The sequence below is a fragment of the Cryptomeria japonica genome, chromosome 7 (genome assembly GCF_030272615.1).
Source record: "Cryptomeria japonica chromosome 7, Sugi_1.0, whole genome shotgun sequence".
Taxonomy (NCBI): Eukaryota; Viridiplantae; Streptophyta; class Pinopsida; order Cupressales; family Cupressaceae; genus Cryptomeria; species Cryptomeria japonica.
Window position 1 is genome coordinate 180,611,003 of NC_081411.1, and position 19,402 is coordinate 180,630,404.

The window sequence follows — 19,402 nt, forward strand, 5'->3', positions numbered from 1 at the left end:
TGCCCCAGGTCTATTTTGGGGCATACCTAAACCCACACCCTAGAAAGTTTGGATGTCAAAGAAGCTCACATGTTTTCCTAAAAAAATAGCATACAATTTTTTGATGAAGTAGAAGGGGACATCAAGATTATTGTTGGGTGGTTTATCGAAAAACATCCACCAACGATCCCAAATGTTTTTCACACTATCATCATTTGTGCACCATTTAATAGAAAGTTTTTCTTTTTGGGGGTCTACGGGTTGACCAGTGCGGGGATTCACAAACAATGCGATGATATTGGCTTTGGATATCTCAAGATCCTTGATCTCCTTATAGGACAAGCCATCCACATATTGTTCCCTCATAGAATCTCACCACAAAAGAGTGACATTGTGCTCCTCAGTGATGGTTTCTATACTCTTTATGATGGATGTGAGGGGATCAAACATTGGGTTCAGGCGAGGGATCCTATGATAGACATTTGCAATCCCCTTCAATTGGTTCAAATTTTGTGCAATTAAATCTTGAATTGAGGGGGGTTTGGTTGTTGTGGTTGTGGTTGATAAATGTTTTCACTGTTATCCCCCATTTTTAATCTAATTGAATGTAAACAATTGAATTTAGTTAACAAATTTGAACAATTTTTTATTTGATTAAAAAAAACCTAGTTTTCATGAAAAAAACATATTTTGAATGAAAAAATAAATAAACATTAAAAAAAATGTGAAAATGATGAAAAAAAATAAAAATCCTACCTTTTATTGGATTTTTTTGTAAATTTGGGTCACAAAACCGGATATCAAGTCCAACCAGATATCAGATTTGCTTGAATTCGCATAGCCAATGGGTAAAAAATAACCCACGGGCTATCACAATCCTCTTTTATTGTATCAGAGAAATTGGATATCCGAAAAAGTCGGATATCTGATTTTTTTAGTTAAATTATTTTAAAATAACAATATATTATATCATATAATAATATATTATATAATATATTATTATATTATATAATATAATATTATATTATATATTATTATATTATATTATATTATATATAATATATAATATAATATAATATAATATAATAATATATTATATATTATATACATATAATATATAATATATAATTTATTTTTTAATTTAAAATTACCTATATTATCAGATATCTGATTTGCCTAGGTGTTTACCATGCCAAGGTGTAATGACACATAGGCCAACCAAAAAGTCAACACAAATTTTTGCATTTTTAGGCGAGTGGAAAAGGCTATTTTTTTCATATCACCACTTTTTGGCCCCCCATGATCCTGCACTAACCCACCAATCTCATCCAGTATCATTGACAACTTTCATTAAAAAATTTCAGAATAGTCTTGTTTGTTTCCTCATCTTGACCATTGCTTTGGGGATAGTAGGGTGTCGCAAACCATTGTTGGATGTGAAATTGGTTGCAGAGTTCACTTCTTGATTTTTGAAGGGTCGTCCGTTGTCAGTTATAATGCACATGGGAACTCCATATCTACAAAAGATATAATTCAAAATGAATTTAGCTATTTGCTTCCCTATTGTGAAGGTCATCAGGATTGCCTCAACCCATTTTGTGAAGTACTCAGTAGCTGTGAGAATAAAATTATGTTTGTTGGAGGAGGTAGGGTTTATTTTCCCTGCAAGATCTAATCCCCATTGTGAAAATGGCCATGGTGATGTTATTGGCTAAAGATCTTGAGCAGGCACATGAATCAGGTTTCCATGAATTTGGCATTTCTTGCATCTTTGGACATACTTGTAAGAGTCCTTTCAAATTGTAGGCCAATAATAACTTGTTCGTAACAGTGTTTTTGCTAGGGCTGGTCCGAAAGAATGTGCCTCACATATGCCATCATGAACTTCTTTCAAGGTAATTTGTGCCTCCTCAACATTGAGGCATCTGAGTAAGGTGCCATCTACAGTTTTTATGTACAAAGTATTTTCTTGATGATTGTCGGATGAGTGTTTTCTTTTGATTCCGTGAAAGATCAGGAGGTATATATTGATCATGTAGGTATGCATATATATCTTTGTACCATGGGGACTCAGGTCCTATTATCATACATATATATTCAGTGGATGGTATTTCATGACCTGGCATAATGAGTTGTTCCACTTGAAATGCAAAGTGAGTTCCATCATGTGGCATATTCAAGAGAGAGCCTATGGTTTCCATTGCATTGACTGCCTTGTTCTACATTCTTGGTATTTGTTCAAATGTTACATTGGTGAAGTGTTGTTTGTATTCTTCCACCAATTGTTTGTAGGGTGTTAGCTTATCATCTTTTGTACTATAATCATCATTGATTTGATTAATAATAAGTTGTGAGTCTCTGAAGACTTGAAGTTCCATGATTTTCCACTGTAGTGTAGTACAAAGTCCTACCACTAGGGCTTCATATTTAGCAATGTTATTGGTGCAAGGGAAGATGATCTTGAATGATTTGGGAATTGAATCTCCTTGAGGAGTTACGAATAGAATTCCTGCTCCTGCTCCATGATTTGTGTGAGACCCATGAAAGAATAGTTTCTAGTTTGTTTGTGCTAATAGTGTAAATACTAATTCATCTGGAAAATCTACCACCATTGGATGACTATCTTGTAGGGGTGCTTCTGCAAGTTGATCTGCTATGATTTGTCCTTTAATGGCTCTTCTGTCGACATATTCAATGTCAAATTCACTAAGTATCATAACCCACTTGGCAAGCCTTCCAGTTAAAGCTACTTTGTTCATCAAGTATTTGAGTGGATCGAAGTGTGCGATGAGCTAGACTTTATGACTCAACATATAATGTCTCAGTTTTTGTGATGCAAAAACTACTGCAAGATGTGCTCTTTCTATTTGTGTGTAATTGAGTTCGTATCCAATGAGTGTTCTATTGATGTAATAGATATCTCTCTCTTTTCCTTGTTCATCATGTTGTGCTAGAAGAGAACCTAAGGAGGAATTTGTTGTAGCTATATATAGGAGTAATGGTTTCCCATGGATGGGTGGAACCAAGACTGGTGTGGACAAAAGATATTCTTTTAGTTTTTGGAATGCCTCTTGGCATTGTTGTGTCCATTTGAATGTGACACCTTTCTCTAAAAGTTGTTGAAATGGCTGACACTTTTCTTCCAATTGGGAAATGAAATGCCTTATGGATTGTAATTTGCCTTGCAGACTTTTGAGTTGCTTGAGTGTAGTGGGTGACGACATGTCTAAAATAGCTTTTACATTTTCTGGATCTATTTCAATTCTATGATTGGATACAATGAATCCCAAGAGTTTTCCGGATGTTACTCTGAAAACACATATTTTTTGGATTGAGCCATACATTGTATTGCTCAAATCTATCAAAGATTTTAGCCAATATGTTTAGATGATCATCTCTTGTGCTGGATTTTGCTAGAAAATTATCTACATAGTCTTCCATGATTGTGTGTATCATGTCATGGAATAAGGTGGTCATTGCCCTCTAATAAGTAGGGCTTGCATTTTTAAGGTCTAATGGCATCACATTCCAGCAATATGTTCCCCACTGACAAGTGAATGTTGTCTTAGTTTGGTCTTTTTGTGCAATTCTGATTTGATTATAATGAGAAAAACCGTCCATGAGTGATAGCATTTCATTTCCAACTGTTAAGTCCACTATCATGTCTATGTTAGGGAGTGGGAAATCATCCTTTGGGCAACCTTTGTTGAGATCTCTAAAGTCAGTGTAGATCCTGATACCTCCATTATGCTTGGATACTGGGACTAGATTTGAAATCCATCAGCATAGTCTATTGGCCTAATGAAACCCACATCTAACAATTTTTGTAGCTCAATTTTGACTAACAAAGCTATGTGAGGGTGCATCTTCCTCAGTTTCTGTTTATACAATTTTGCTTCTAGAATTAATGGCAAATGATGTAAGATGAGTTCAAGATCTAACCTTGGTATATCTTCATAAGACATGCAAAATTGATGGGTCTTAGCTTAAAAAAATTGATAAACTTCTCTTTTTCTGTTGGATTCAGAGACTTTGCTAGGCATATATTTTGAACTTTTTCAGCATTTCCGATGTTGATTTCTTCAGTTTCTTCTAACAATAATGTTGATTGTTCATTATCAAGAGGAAGAGTATCCATTTTGTTTTGTTCAACTTCATTACCATTTTCTTGACTAGAAGAGGAGCTTGCTTCTCTGAAATATGTGGTTATGTCTAGGTCTATTGCAAAGCTAGTCTTGTGATCATCATGAGGGAGTTCGTCCCTTGCACCCAAGAATTCAGCTACGGCTTCATCATTTTGGAACCAATCTAATTGTGGCTTTTATTTTTGCCCCCAGTCAATCAAATATGGATGCATAAGGGGTAGGTCATTGTTCCCTTCCATCGTAGAAGATCTTGATAACATGCATACTTGATTATTTGAATGACCTGGTATGCCCTCATCATAAACTTCTTATGGGTTGTCATCATTATTAGATGGGAATTCATAGTCATGAGAATCTACAACACTTTCTATAAATGTTTCACTTTCTGAGATTGTGTCACTCATCTCCTCTTGGTCTTGTAGCCGAGTTTGATTAGTGGACCTCCTTTATATTGTGGATACCCTTCTTAAGCCTGGTATTAGTCATTGTAGTCTTTCTTCATCTGATTCAAATGGAGGTGTTGGAGTTGTTTCTCTTGGAAAAAGTATTGACAATAACCAAGGATTAGGCTCATTTGTTGGTGCTAATCTTGTATCTGTTACCATATTTGCCTATTCAGATGTTTTTGGTATTGTATTGCTAGATGATTTTGTGTTCGTTTCTTGTAGAAGTTGCCTCATATCTTCACCATATGATTCCATACTAGGAGATGTTGCCGCTCTCTTGCTTCTGTGAGATGAAGAGGGAAATTATTGTGTTGACAACTGATTCTGAAAAATGCACTCTAAGTGTAACCTAGGCTTGTTTAGTATATCTAGTGTATGTTGCCTTTCCTCGGTTATCTTTGGTACATGTTTATATCCTAGCCCTTGACTCTTTGGGTTTTCATGTGGTAGCACATGTTCTAATCTACCTTGCTTTTGCAATCCCAATCCCATGGTACCATCGTACACATGTTTTTATAGCATCTTGAAGCCATTGCCATACTGTTAGACAGTTAAAATAACCGAAAGACAATTGAGGGGGGGGGGGGGGTGAATCAGTTGTCACAGATTACCAAAACATTTAGCAATTAAAACTTTAATATCGGAACCCAAAACATTAATACCAAAATGCTTAAACCAAATAATGAAATAGCAGTTAAACCAATTAAGCATGAACAACAATCACAGAATAAATACCATCCACATGACACCAAGATTTATATGTGGAAAACATAGAAAAGGGAAAAACCACGGTGGGAAGCCTACCCATAGTCAGATAATACTTCTGTAGTAAGTATGTGAATTACAATTGAGGGGCCTATACTTGCAGGAAGGCCAATAGCCTAGAGCACATTGCTCATAACAAAAGGAGCCTGACTGACTACACAAAAATCTAGACTACAATCTAGAAGAAGTGTTTGAACTGCAAAGATAGCTTCTCCTATGCCTAAGTATAGTTTCGGTTAAGCTCAATACCGGAGGACTAAATCCTCTTACATAAACCTAATTCAATCTCCAATGATCAACCAAACCCTCTACCTGAATGATATTACATTATTCACACATTACATATCCATATCCATTCCCTGACCTTATACCATACCTGATCTACAATGAGATCTTACATCATATATATACAAACCCTTGACCACAAACAATCAGGTCAGCCACCAGATAATAAACCAAATACATAATTACAAAACATGTTGGCCTTAGAACAAACAAATAATATCCAACACATAAAACATCCCAGAAACACATAGAGAGGTCCAATCCACACATTATATTAAGTTGATCCATAACCTAGATCAACCGGGACCCAATATAGGTCCACACGCTAAAGCAATGATCTTCATCCACCAAGTCTCGAACATGATCACCAATAGCATCTTGAATCTCCACTAGAAGCTGAACCAACACCACTTATGTGTATCATCAAAGGTCATAAAAAGCTCTGCCGGTGAAACCCTCACCAGAACCACAAGACAAGCTTCTAGACAAACAGGATAGCATCTGATCACCAGACCAAAACCAACTTACTGAATATGAAAATGAGTATCATGAATAAGCCAATTCCATAACCAAATCATATCGGATCCTACCGGATCATGTCGGATCCAAACCAACCAGAAACCACTCAACCTACCGAGACCAGAAGGGTGTCAGAAAAGCATCCATAAAGCTAGTGTTGACATTAATGAAAAAACATCAATGCAACACATAATCAATCCCACCAAATGGCCAACAGTTTAGAGGTAACCTAGGTACTTTCATGTCATCTTCTTCTCTATATATCCAGCAACTGACATCTTCATCTAGAGATTCTTCTTGTAAGTCTCCCCATCTAATAAAAGAGTATGAATCTGAATATTTTACTATTTCCTTTCCTTTATCTTGCTTCATTACTATGTTCTGAGGCTTCCCAAAAGACCTGAGAGAAAGAGAGGCTTGTTTTCCAGTCGGGGTACTCGAAATGGAATATTCCCCACAACCAACTTCCTTATTCCGTAAAGAAGATGTGGTGGGTGCATTTTTTTCTGTTTTTGTGATTGATAATGATTTCATTTGTAAGTGAAGTGGAGCTGCCTGATTGTTTGGTACTTGATTATTTGTGCTTTCCCTTAAATAATTGTAGTGTTGAAAAGGGTTTGGGTCACCATGGATGGTGATCTCAATGCCATTGTATGGGAACTTCAAACATTGATGGTACTGTTTGCATGGTATGTATCCATGGGCAGCCTAATAGCATATTGTACCCCAATTCTCTATCTAGGACTTGAAAGGTGATGTTTGTTGTAACTGGTCCTATTTGTATTGGCAAAATTACTATAGCCTGAAAAGGGTGTTCCTCGTCATCATAAGCTTTGATATTGATTCTCTTGGTAGAATTAATATAATGTTTGGAATATCCCAAAGCTTTGATCAAATGTAATGTGCATATGTTAAGGCCGGATCTACCATCTATAAGTACTCTTCAAACTTTCTTTCAGTCAATCAAAGCTTCCAAGTGTAAGGGATCATTATGCATGGGTCGGTTTGTAGGTACATCTTGCTCAGTGAATGTGACCTTTGAAGCTGCCAAGTTTCCAACCATGGACTGGAATGTGTTCTCATCAATATCTCTGGAAACAACTAAATCTTGTAATTCTTTGTCAAGGACTACCTTATGAGCTGGCGAGATGCGCAGTAACTCAAATAATGAAATTTGGGCTAGATTTCACTTCAACTAATCCACCATATTGTAGTTCCTAGTTGTTGAAGGGGGATTTGAAGGCACCCCTTGTAATGTGACCTTTGATCTTCTAGTGATAACAACACAGTCTTTGTTTGTGGCATTTATTGTGATTGTAGCCACTATGTCATCTCCTGCACTGAGTGTGTTTATGGCATAATCAAATGTGACATTAGTATAATTGGCAGTGTTGTTTTGTGGATTGGAACTAGAAGCCTTTCCTTTGTCATGCTTGACAAAAGGATCATTGAAGATGGTATGATCTATTTTTGGTGCCTTATTGGTATCCACAGTAATGTCACCTTGATCAATGAGATCTTGTATGAGGTTCTTAAGTTTGTAACAACTTGTTGTCTTGTGACCTTTATTGTGGTGGTACTCATAGAAATCATTGTCATTCCACCAAGCGGGCTTGAATGGACCTGGTTCATATGGCCTAGCTTCTAGTAAAGTTATGGAATTGCTCTGTATCAATTTTTTGAGTGTTGATTCAATAGGTTTATCAAGGGATGTAAATATTCTTTTGGGTATGCTTGCCCTTTGTGGTCTTGGATTGCTTGGTTGCACTGGATTGGTGTTGTTTATCCGAGTTTGATTCTTATTGGCAAAATCCATAAAGGTAACCCAATTATCTATATTGAATGAAAAGTTTGATATGAATAACTCAACCAGTTCACCCCACGAAGCAATCTTAGGTGGGAGGTGTGAAAACCATTCTAATGTTGTCCCTCCAAGACTTTTAGAAAATTGCCCCATTAAGTATGTATCATCGTGAGCTACCTCGATACATATCATGAAGAATTCTCTGACATGATCTCGAGGATCACCTTTCCCTCTTTATTTGTCGAACCTTGGAGTTTCAAAATGCATGGGAAAAGGTGGCATGTATAACTTTTTGTCAAAAGGATATGGATGGAGGTCCTCCATTGTTTATCTCTTTTTATCATTGACTATTTGCATATTGGTCATCTGTTTCTGAAGATTCTCCATTTGTTGAGACAGGATCTCTATTTGTGTCAATGGTGTATTGACTTGATTAGTGTTTCCCACAAAAGGGATAGTATTGGAGTACCTTTGAGCTTTTTGAAATGTAGACCGACCATGTAGTTGTGTACCATAAGTCCAACTAGGTGGTGTAAAGTATGCAAATTGTGCATTGACATTCAGTTGAGATGAGCTAGTTATTCCCTGATTCACATTTTGGCCACTTTAGGTGGATCCAACTGAAACTGAAGGTTGAGTTATACTTGTCAAAGCAGGGTTTTGAGCTTGTTAGTTAAATGAGAGGGAAGGAGGTGAATCAGATAAACTCACAATTCAATGTTCTAATCAGATTCATCCTCGGTAGAACTTACTTGATATGCAACTATGACTGTAAATCATTCAAACTCATAAACTGATAAACTTGAAATATCAAAACACATTTAACACCAAATTTAACATGGAAACCCAAATAGGGAAAAACCATTGTGGGATTTTTGACCCATAAAGAAAATATACTCTTCTAGAGTATGCTCGGTTAAAAGCCAATCCTATTAAAAATTACATAAACACATTGCTAGATGCAACCCGGTCAAGGGATTTCCCTCAGATCTATAAAAATCTTGCACTTTGTTAGAAGTGACCTTGTCAAAGGATTTCAAACACTCAATTAGAATGTTACCTAGCTAGAGGATTTACAAATAAGACTGTTAGGTCCATTCGGTTAAGAGATTTCCTGTCACTTACAAAAATAAATAACAGTAATAAAATATATCTGCAACTTCACATCTGAAATGTTATAGCAGACTCTATGTGCTCAAAATAATCTTGTCATAAGACTTATCTTCCTCCTTGTTGGGCTTCTCACTCTGTTCTTCAATCAGATCTTCAATCTTCTGTACTCTGTAATCACTTCTGCAACATCACTGTTCTTCTATTTGCCCGCATACTTTGTTCATCAACATTTCTTTATTTATAAGCAATTCCTAACCGCTTAATCTCCTTAATCACATTTCCCATGATTTATTCTTAGCCATTAGATCTTCAAACTTGGCTAGGTTCATTGAATCCTTCAAACTGGAAAACATTTTATCTTGCCTTGAAACTTGTATTCCTTCCTTGGTACTTGTGCTCAGTTATGACCGTTTAATCTGTGTTTTAGATCTAACTCTAGAATTTTCATTACCGTTGATCCTTAACAAACTTCTTGCATGACATTCCAATCTTCTATAAATCTCCAGCTCATTAGCATCCTTCATTTAATAATGTATTAATTCATCCAATGTGTTCTGTTACTGCTCGGTTGATACTCGGTTAATTCTGAACTTTACTTGGTTGACATTCTGTATTCATCTCGGTTACTGTCTCGGTAGCTTTTCTTGCTGACGACGCTCGGTGACTTATTCCTTCTTTAACCGACACCAATAACCTTGGAGTTTACTGACTGGCTCCTTGCTCGGTAAAATAGAATACTATCAAACCTTTACTCATTCTATTGCATGAAATCTTTTCTCCTTATTGAGTCTTTGAATACACATATATAGGATATCAAAAGAATCAAAATATCATAATCTCATCACTGTCTAACTCGGTAATATCTTCCCATTGAATAACTTATTACTCCCCTTCATTTTAACATTCTTTCTATCACTTACCGACATCTTTATACTCATCAAAACATACTTTTTAAGATATGGCAACATCATACTGAATCAGAAAATCAATTGCTTCACATCAATGACAAAATAATATTATTAAGACAGTAATCATCCTTTATGAATTATATCATCAATCTCCAACAACCTTCTCAATATCATCATACCAACAAACTTATTGTAATGCCAACAATCTCCCCCTTTGGCATTGATGGCAATACCAACTTGATTTATTCCAATTGATTCTAACTGTTGTTATTCTTCTCCTGTTAGTCTCTCCCCATGTCATTAGTCTTCTCCCCCTTTGATAACAATGCCAAAAGTAAAACTGATCCATGATTACTTCCCCTGTGAAGTAATTTCCTTGCTATTAAAACATATTTAAATGTATCATCTTAGTCTCGGTCAGAGCATCTTGTCTTCATTCACTGTTTCTTGCACAACTTTAGACAACCTTCTAAAGTGTGTAAATCAGCATCAAATCACAAATAGTATTTCGTAGAGTGATAGAATTGATGCTTTCACCAAACTTTGTCAGTGAGTACTAGATAGGGGTAGGACCCCTAACTTACTTCTGAGATACTCAGAAGTGTCCCTTGGCAGTGGCTTTATGAAGATGTCTTCTATTTGTTCCTTTGTGCTAACATATTCCAGCACAACTTTCTTTTCTTGAACTTCTTCTCTTAGATAATGATACTTTATAGAAATATGCTTTGTCTTAGAGTGCATTACCGGATTCTTTGAAATGTTAATAGCACTTGTATTATCACAAAATATAGTTACTGGCTCGCTAACTGTCTCATTCATACCTTCCAACAGTTGTTTGATCCATGCTATATTGGTACAATTCAATGCTGTAATGACATATTAAACTTCAGTTGTTGACTATGAAATGCATCCTTGTTTCTTGCTAAGACAACTCACTAGTCTTTCTCCCAAAAAGAAAGCTCCACCACTTGTGCTTTTCCTGTCATCAATATTTCCTACCCAATCAGCATCAGTATAGAATTTTAAGTCAAAATCATTCCTCTTTTTATATAGTAAACCATAATCTTCAGTGGCTCTCAAGTATCTGAAAATTCTCTTGATTGTTGTCATATGGGTTTCTTTGGGATCTGCAGAAAATCTTGCAGCTATACCTACTGCGTGTGCTATATCAGGCCTACTATGAACTACATATTGCAACTTTCCAATCATAGATCGGTAAAGTGTCTCATCAATAGATGCAGATTCATCATTCTTTGATAGTTTACAATTAGTAGTCATAGGAGTACTTACAGGTTTAGAATCCTCCATTCCAAATTTCTTCAAGATTTCCTTTATATAATTGGATTGAGTAATGAAAATCCCATTTTTCATTTGCAGTATTTGTAAACCTATAAAATACTTTATTTCACCGATTAATGACATCTCAAATTCTTTGCACATTTCATTTCCAAAGTTCTTACATACAAAATCATTTCCACAAAAAATAATATTAGCAACAAATATGGCTGAAATCAATATTCAATTATCCTCATCATTCTTCATATACATGTTGTTGTTTTCACTAGTCCTCATAAATCCAATGTTTATTAAGTAAGAGTGCAACCTTTCATACCATGCTCTAGGTACTTGCTTTAGGCCATATAAAGCTTTGTTCAACTTACATACCTGATCTTTATTCTTCCCTTCAATAAATCCTTCAGGTTGTTCAATATAGACTTCTTCTTCTAGTATACCTTTCAAAAATGCAAATTTAACATCCATTAGATATACCTTGAAATTTTTGTAAGAAGCATATGCCAACAATGTTCTCACTCCCTCAAGTCTTGCCACAGGTGCAAAAGTCTCACCATAGTCTATTCCTTCTTCTTGAGCATAACCATTGCAAACTAGCCTTGCTTTATTCCGAATGACCTCACCTTTTTCATTTAGCTTATTTCTAAAAATCCACTTTGTATTGATTACATTTTTCTCTTTTGGTCTTGGGACTAGTATCCATGTTTTATTTTTCTTGATTTGTTCAATCTCTTCTGTCATAGCATTCACCCAATCTTCATTGCTTAATGCCTCTTTTACTATCCTCGGTTCAAACTCAGATATCAGACATGTGTTCTATCTTAGTTTGTTCCTTGTCACCACTGGAGCATCCTTATCTCCTATAATCTGACTTGATGCATGATTTCTTTTGACATATTTTGCTAATATAGGCTCGATAGGCTCTGTATGATCTTCTTCATCGGCTTTCTCGGTAAGACTTCTCAGTTGTACATATACAAACTCTTCATAATCTTCCGGTTCTTTGGAATTTCCTTCATCATTCCTTTCTACAAATTCATCAATTTTCACATTTGCACTTTCCACTATTTTGTTAGATGATTTGATCAGACATTTAAATGCTTTACTCCTAGAGGAATAACCAAGAAATGTTCCTTCCTCACTTTTCTGATCAAATTTTCCATTTCTGTCATCTTTGTAAACATAACATCTACTTCCAAATATTTGAAAATAACTTACATTTGGTTTCTTGTCATACCAGATTTCATATCATGTCTTCATAGTTCCTTTCTTCAGTTGTACTCGATTCAGGGTGTAAACTGTAGTGCTTATTGCTTCTCTCCAAAATATTTGAGGTACTCTCTTTTCTATCATAAAAGTTCTGGCACAATCTATAATTGATCTGTTTCTTCTTTTAGCTATCCCATTTTGCTGTGGTGTTCTCGGTGCAGACACTTGTCTCTTTATACCATGATCATTGCAAAATAAGTTAAATTCATTAGAAATGAACTCTCCTCTATCAGATCTTAGACATTTCAATTGTCTTCCTGTTTCTTTTTCAACTCTTGCCTTATACCATTTGAACATTTGAAAGGCTTCTGATTTCTCTTTTAGAAACATAACTGACATCATCCTTGAGTAATCATCCACAAATAATATGAAGTATTTATCACCATAATAACTTTGAACTTTCATAGGACCACAAAGATCAGTGTGCACAAGATCTAAAATTCCTTTAGAAAGGGTTTCGTTTGAGTGGTCACAATCAGCAGCATTTTACAATCTATTGAGGGAGGTCTCCCATTCTATAGAGGTTATGCTCTATAAATTTTTTATGTACCATATAGGCACTGAGGGAGGCATAACGTCATTTTGATAGCATGTAACACTTGTCACATATGATTTTTATCACATACACATTTATTTATAGTGGTTTGGATTACTTGGCTTTAGTCGTTGCCACTTAGGTCGTTCCCCTCTCACCGACCTTAATGGCGCCTTAAGGGAAAATCAAGAGTACAAGCCTTCTAAAGGATGTAAGTACAAAAATTTATTGAAAGCATAAAATAAGAGAGTTTGGATTCCTGATCACCCATTGAAGGGGAGAGCATAATACCTATCCCTTCAAAGACATGAAAAAAAAGTTCTTTTTATCTTTCCATTGCAATGATTTTCTATTCTAAGTGGAGGTGCTGCTCCACACAGGCATGGTGTTTATTTTTAACCTTCATTGCAATTTGTGAAAGAACGGGAAAGAATTTGATTTTGTTCTTTTTAAAAGTACTAAAATAATTTTATTAGAAGATTAGAAATGACATATCAAGGACAAGAAGGAGATCAATCAAGAGACTTTTGAAGAATTGTTGTTCAATGTTTTTAGAATTAATAAAATCATTGAAGCATTGGCGACTTATTCTATTTTGAAACATTTCCTTGGTTCTTCATATCTTTTGTGAGAGCTTATTATTGAAAAGACAAAAAAAGTTAGAATAGAATTTTCTTTCAAGTTTTAGATGAGTGAAAGATGCATGTGTGATTGAAAGTGAAGCTCCATATCCATACTACTAGCAGTGTGTTGATTGCATACTTGCCTTGTGTAGTCAACTAGAATCATTAAAGTTCATACTTAACTTCAATTGCTATTTCATCATTAATATTCTTCGTCTTGAAGGTGTTTATGTTTGAAGTTAGTGATTTGAAAACCATTAAGCGCTCCTTAGGAGATTGGAATAGCCTTGTAGAGATATTCAAAGATGGCAAAGCAAAGCTTAGTTGAGCTCACTTAAGATCGCCATTGCCTTGCATTCTTAGTTTAGCATGGCATTTCTAAACCCTACTCCTTTTTCACTTTTTTTTATCAACCATCAGTAGATATAGGAAAAAGAGCTTTATTGCAAAATCATTTGAAGAACATCATAACCATTGAAGTTGAAGCAAGAAAGTACGTAAGTCCCCTCGCAGGTACAACAAATAAAATCAATACCATTGAAGCTATCCAACACATTAAGACCTAACATAAAAGAACATTGGAGTCATCTCAAGTGATCCTTCACAAATCTTTAGCATTTCAGAGTCTTTTTATGACGAGAGGATAGAGTACCTTTGGTATTTTATTCTGTGTTTGATATTGTATCAAAACACCATCAACACATAGTATACATGTTATAATGCTAATTTATTTTACAATTCTGAATGTAGAGTGTAGTCTTGTTTTGAATCAAAGATAAGGTTGAGTGTTGCAGCCAATCTTATGCCTCCTTTTGCAAGTTGATTCTCAATAATGGGTAGACGTGAGAGAAAATAGTCATCTGCAAATGAAAGTATACAAATAGTTATGGCTAATAAAATTTAAAAATAAAGAAGATATAGACGGGTTATTAAATTTGATATCAATCAATATGTACCTTCCAAGATATCATCTTCCTCAACATCTTGGTAAGCCCACTTGCAAGCAAGAATGATACTCTCATCTGCATATCTATGATTAACAATTCAAATTCTCATCTATTAGTAATCAAATAAGATATTATCTTAGTTATATAAGAATTATTAATACTTAAATATCTAGATTTATTTCATGCAAAATATATATAATAATTAATATTATATTTTCAACCTATAGCATTTCTACTTTGTTTAGGAATACAAATATTTTCTAGATATTGTTTCATCTACAACATTGAAGTGTTTCATGAACTATGACTAGAATTGTTTCATTGAAAGTGGGAATCCCTTATTTTGGTTAAATATTAAGAAATAGAAAATTTCATGGTATTATCAATATTATAATTGTGCTTAATGATTAACATAGTATATTTTAATACTTACAATTTAGGGCAAGAAGTTTCATCCGTGTGACACTCTTCCCATGTAGTTACATCATTTGACCAAATTTCCTATTTTAAGGACAAGAAAATAATTAAGACTAAAAAAATTATCTAAGAAATAACAACTTACAAACATAAAGATAACTATTTATGATATGAGAAGTCTAGTTTCTTCTTATGATGAAGGGAATGATTAATTTTAAATATATATCAAGAAAAGAGGAAACATACAGTAATATTGGTTTGAATATCTTCTATCATAGCTTCAAGATCATTGTCATAAAAATCTTTCATGGCTGTCTCAATGATCCCACTATCCCAAATCTGTTTCCAATAAAACAACAAATTATTGAAATAGATTATAGTAGTATGTAAAATTAATTTTTTTTTGTTAAGGAATGCAAACTGAAATTAACGAATGAGAGGTACATACTTCTTTAAATGACCTTCTTCTCGATATCAGGAAGTGGGTATCCAAGTCTTGCACTGGAAATTTTTCTATTTATTTTTTTAAAATCGTGTATTTTTTTAATGTATTTGATAATATTATTTTTTTAAAATAGAATTAATATACTTTTTCCAATGAAATAAATACAAGCATCTACTCAAATTAATTCTTAACACTTTGAGCTCCAATTTCATAGACAAAAGATTAAGAGATAAAAATATGTTTATAAATACTGGATAGAGATAGAACTTATGAGATAGTAAAAAAAAATTAATATATAAAAAAAATGAAATGAATTGTTTGTCAAAATCAATCTTGATTTATTTTCATACTTGAAAAAAATTTAAGTGTTTTGAATAATATATTGAATAAAATAAATTTAAATGAAGAAAAGAATGGAAGAATCTAACATGAACTTGGGATATTTATTCTTGAAATTATTTCTTTAATTAAAATATCAAATAAGAATATTTATTGAACCATTTGTAATTGGGCTTGTATAAGATATGAAATATAATTAAAAGTACATAAAAAAATACAATAGTACATTTTATCAAATATATGTTTATTTGTATCATCTATATTTCATTATTCAAACTCATGTTTATGATATAGAACTATTCTACTCTCCAAACAAAAACAATAAAATATTTTTTCAATATAAATTGCTTAACATTTACATATTAAATATCTTTTGAAATTTAAGAAAAAATGTCTACTTGTAAGAATTATATTAACACATAAATCTTATCATGAAGAAAAACTAACATAGAATGAACTTAAGAAGCACAATAATTTAAAAAAATATTCCAATCTAAAATAATATCTAAAATATTTATAAATTTTATTTATTAAAACTATAAAATTGAAAAACAAAAATCAATAGACATTACTCACATGATATAAATTGCTCTTTATTTATTAATACTATGAAATTGAAAAACAAAAATCAATAGACATTACTCACATGATGTAAATTACTCTTTCGACGATACCAGTATAGTTTTATTGAATTTCCACCTCTATCTGAAGTGAATCCCACATGTAAAGGCTGTAACATTTTTTTATCCAACAATTTATGAATATATTTTTAAATACAAGATATGAGATTCGAAATATGCTTTTAAAAAGAAAAAAACTATATCTTCTTACTATGAAATTTACATTAATGAGTTTACATCTAATAAGATGCATATAATATATGATGGTTCTTGTTAGAAACTATTTAATGAATAAGAAAAAAATGACCTGATGAATATCTCCCATAAAATGAGACAAAAACAATAAAGCTTCAGTTAAATTATCTGCAAATTTCAAGATTGTACATTAGCTTCCAATAGAAATTTCAAGACTATACATTAGCTTCCAATAGAAAGATAGATATATACATTAGCTTCAAAAGAAAAGATAATAAAAGAGAGAATCTTACAGGGCTTTCCATGAGATTTATGATCATAAGTCACAAGTTGAGAAGTATAATTTTTTATGGCTCCTTCAAGACACATCCCCTCTACTCCATGCTCATTATGGCAATCCCCTATTTGGAACAATCAAAACAGATTTTGAGAAACAACTAATCTTATTTAATTAATAGCTTAATCTCATTTAATTAATAGCTTCATCATAAATAATCTTATGTTACTTCTAGTTTGTTTTTAAGTTATAGAGAATGATATAATTGTAAACTATTAATGTTATATAACAAATAATAACTATGGTTTAGAGAATGACATATAGAGGAGTTAGAGGAGTTATTATTAATAAAAAGTTAAAAAAAATTTGAAAAATTAGAAAAAATAATTAATTAATTAATAAATAAATATTTTAACTAAATCTTAGATTATAATGTATATAAATAAATATTTTAACTAAATATTAGATTATAATGTATTAAAAGTAATTTATAAACATTTTTTTTTAAAATATAGAAATTAAAAATTAGTAAACTTTACAAAATAAGTCTTAGAAAATTTAATATTTTTAAAAGAAGTCTAGCATTTTAAAAATTGACATTTATGTCATATTGCATATATATTTTTAGAAAAAAAGATTTATAAATTTTAGAACATATATTTTTCATTGCATAGTTTTTTTTTAATTGATGTTTAAAGTAAGCTTAATTTTAATTTAGACTTAGACTTATGTTATATCATATAATTTTTTATATATTTCTTCACATTTTTAATTTTTTTCTCTATATTTTTTTATTTCTATTTTTTCACACGTGTCAAAGGTAGAGTCGACCTTGATGTTAAGTAATATTATATTTTCACAAGAAAATAAAAAGTAAATATATTAATATGAATCAAATGAAGAAGTAAATATAGTAATCAAATTAAAAATATATTAAAAATTATGCTTGTTAGAAAAGCTTACTTTGAAGATTAAAATCTTGCAAATTATCTTATCATGTTATATTTATTATTGGTCCACCTAAAGTTGAAACCAAAAAATATGAGGAGGAAGGGGGAGACTGAACACAGGTTCTTTTCATGAACATTATTTTTTAAATATAAACTAGTCTTACACTCCACTCCATTTACATAAATGTTATGTTTTTAAGATATATTTAAGAAAATCTATTCATTAATTTTATATCTGTTTGGCTAAATTTTTTAAATAAGAATTATTAATTTTGTGTTGTACCTAAGATATTTAGCATTCAACATATATCTCTGATTATTTAGTTCAACAATAAAATATAATTCTAATATAGATACATTATAATATACAAGATCCTATTTCACATACACTAATCCAAATTTAATTCCAAGATCCTATATCAATGATTGAGATATTATGTACACGATAATATTCCAGAATAATTCTTGTACAGTAAAATAAATTTATAATGATGAAAATAATCCAACTATTTATTATTATATAAATAAAAATAATAATTGCTGAATAGCTAAATGTTTATGTAAACAATTTCTCCAATTTGGGTCTGCTGCAATTTTTTCTTATTCAACTTCATGTTAGAAAAAAAAACAATATTCGAGGAAGATCTGGAGTTGCAAGTTGAGAGGTAACTTGTATTAAATGACTGCACAATTAAATCCGTACACACCATGTAAAATAGGTGGGATATTCATCACAATACCATTCGCTGTTACTAAAGTGACAATTTACTATATCAAATGAAATTGCATTAATTTGACATTTGTAGCATATCAAATGAAATTTCAATAGATATTGTATAGTGATTAGTATGTTATTTAAAATATTTGAAAATAGAAATAATAGTAAGTGTTGTTTATAATTAGTCAATGTTATTATAATATATTTATAATTATTTTTTATTTTTTAATCTAATGAGTTGGGCTTCTTAATTAGCTATCGTGACATTTTAGCATATCAAATGAAATTTCATTAATTTTATTACTTAATAGGTGTTGTATAGTGATTAGTATGTTGTTTTAAAATATTTAAAACTAGAAATAAAAGTAAGAATTGTTCATAGTTAGTCAATGTTATTATAATATATTTGAAACTATAAATTTAGTATTATTATATTTTAATTGCTTGCCAATAAAAGGTTAGTGTATGTTGAAAGAAAGAGAATTTGCATATAGTGATTAGTTGGAAGTGAGTGATGTGTACTTAATTTAACTTTTTTGAATTTTAGAAGGAATAATGCACCACAAAATCAAATCAAGTTAAGTTAGTTTTGTGTAACGATTTCAAACTAGGTAGGAAAATAGATAAAATGAAGATTGGGACTAGTTTCAAGAGATGTTTAAAGGAAAAAGAAAACTAGATTCATGAAATTTGTGAACTCTTAATGTATAAACATGCCACTTGTATGCTAGTTATTGCATAAAGGCTAACATGGTCAAGTGAATTCAAAAATGAAGAAAAGTGTTAGGTATATAATTTTTACTTGTTAAG

General features: G+C 32.2%; 1 protein-coding gene across 1 annotated transcript in view; it reads right to left on the reverse strand.

Annotated features, from left to right (window-relative positions):
• The window catches only part of LOC131048466 (endonuclease 2-like), a 196,687-nt gene that overhangs the window by 109,295 nt on the left and 67,990 nt on the right, over positions 1-19,402 (reverse strand). The window contains exons 2-8 of the mRNA XM_059208386.1: positions 16,941-17,048; positions 16,760-16,815; positions 16,479-16,562; positions 15,295-15,387; positions 15,065-15,132; positions 14,641-14,714; positions 14,421-14,544 (exon numbers count right to left, since the gene is read on the reverse strand). Of these exons, the coding sequence (XP_059064369.1) occupies positions 14,421-14,544; positions 14,641-14,714; positions 15,065-15,132; positions 15,295-15,387; positions 16,479-16,562; positions 16,760-16,815; positions 16,941-17,048 (607 nt within the window). The remainder of the gene's footprint in view (positions 1-14,420; positions 14,545-14,640; positions 14,715-15,064; positions 15,133-15,294; positions 15,388-16,478; positions 16,563-16,759; positions 16,816-16,940; positions 17,049-19,402) is intronic.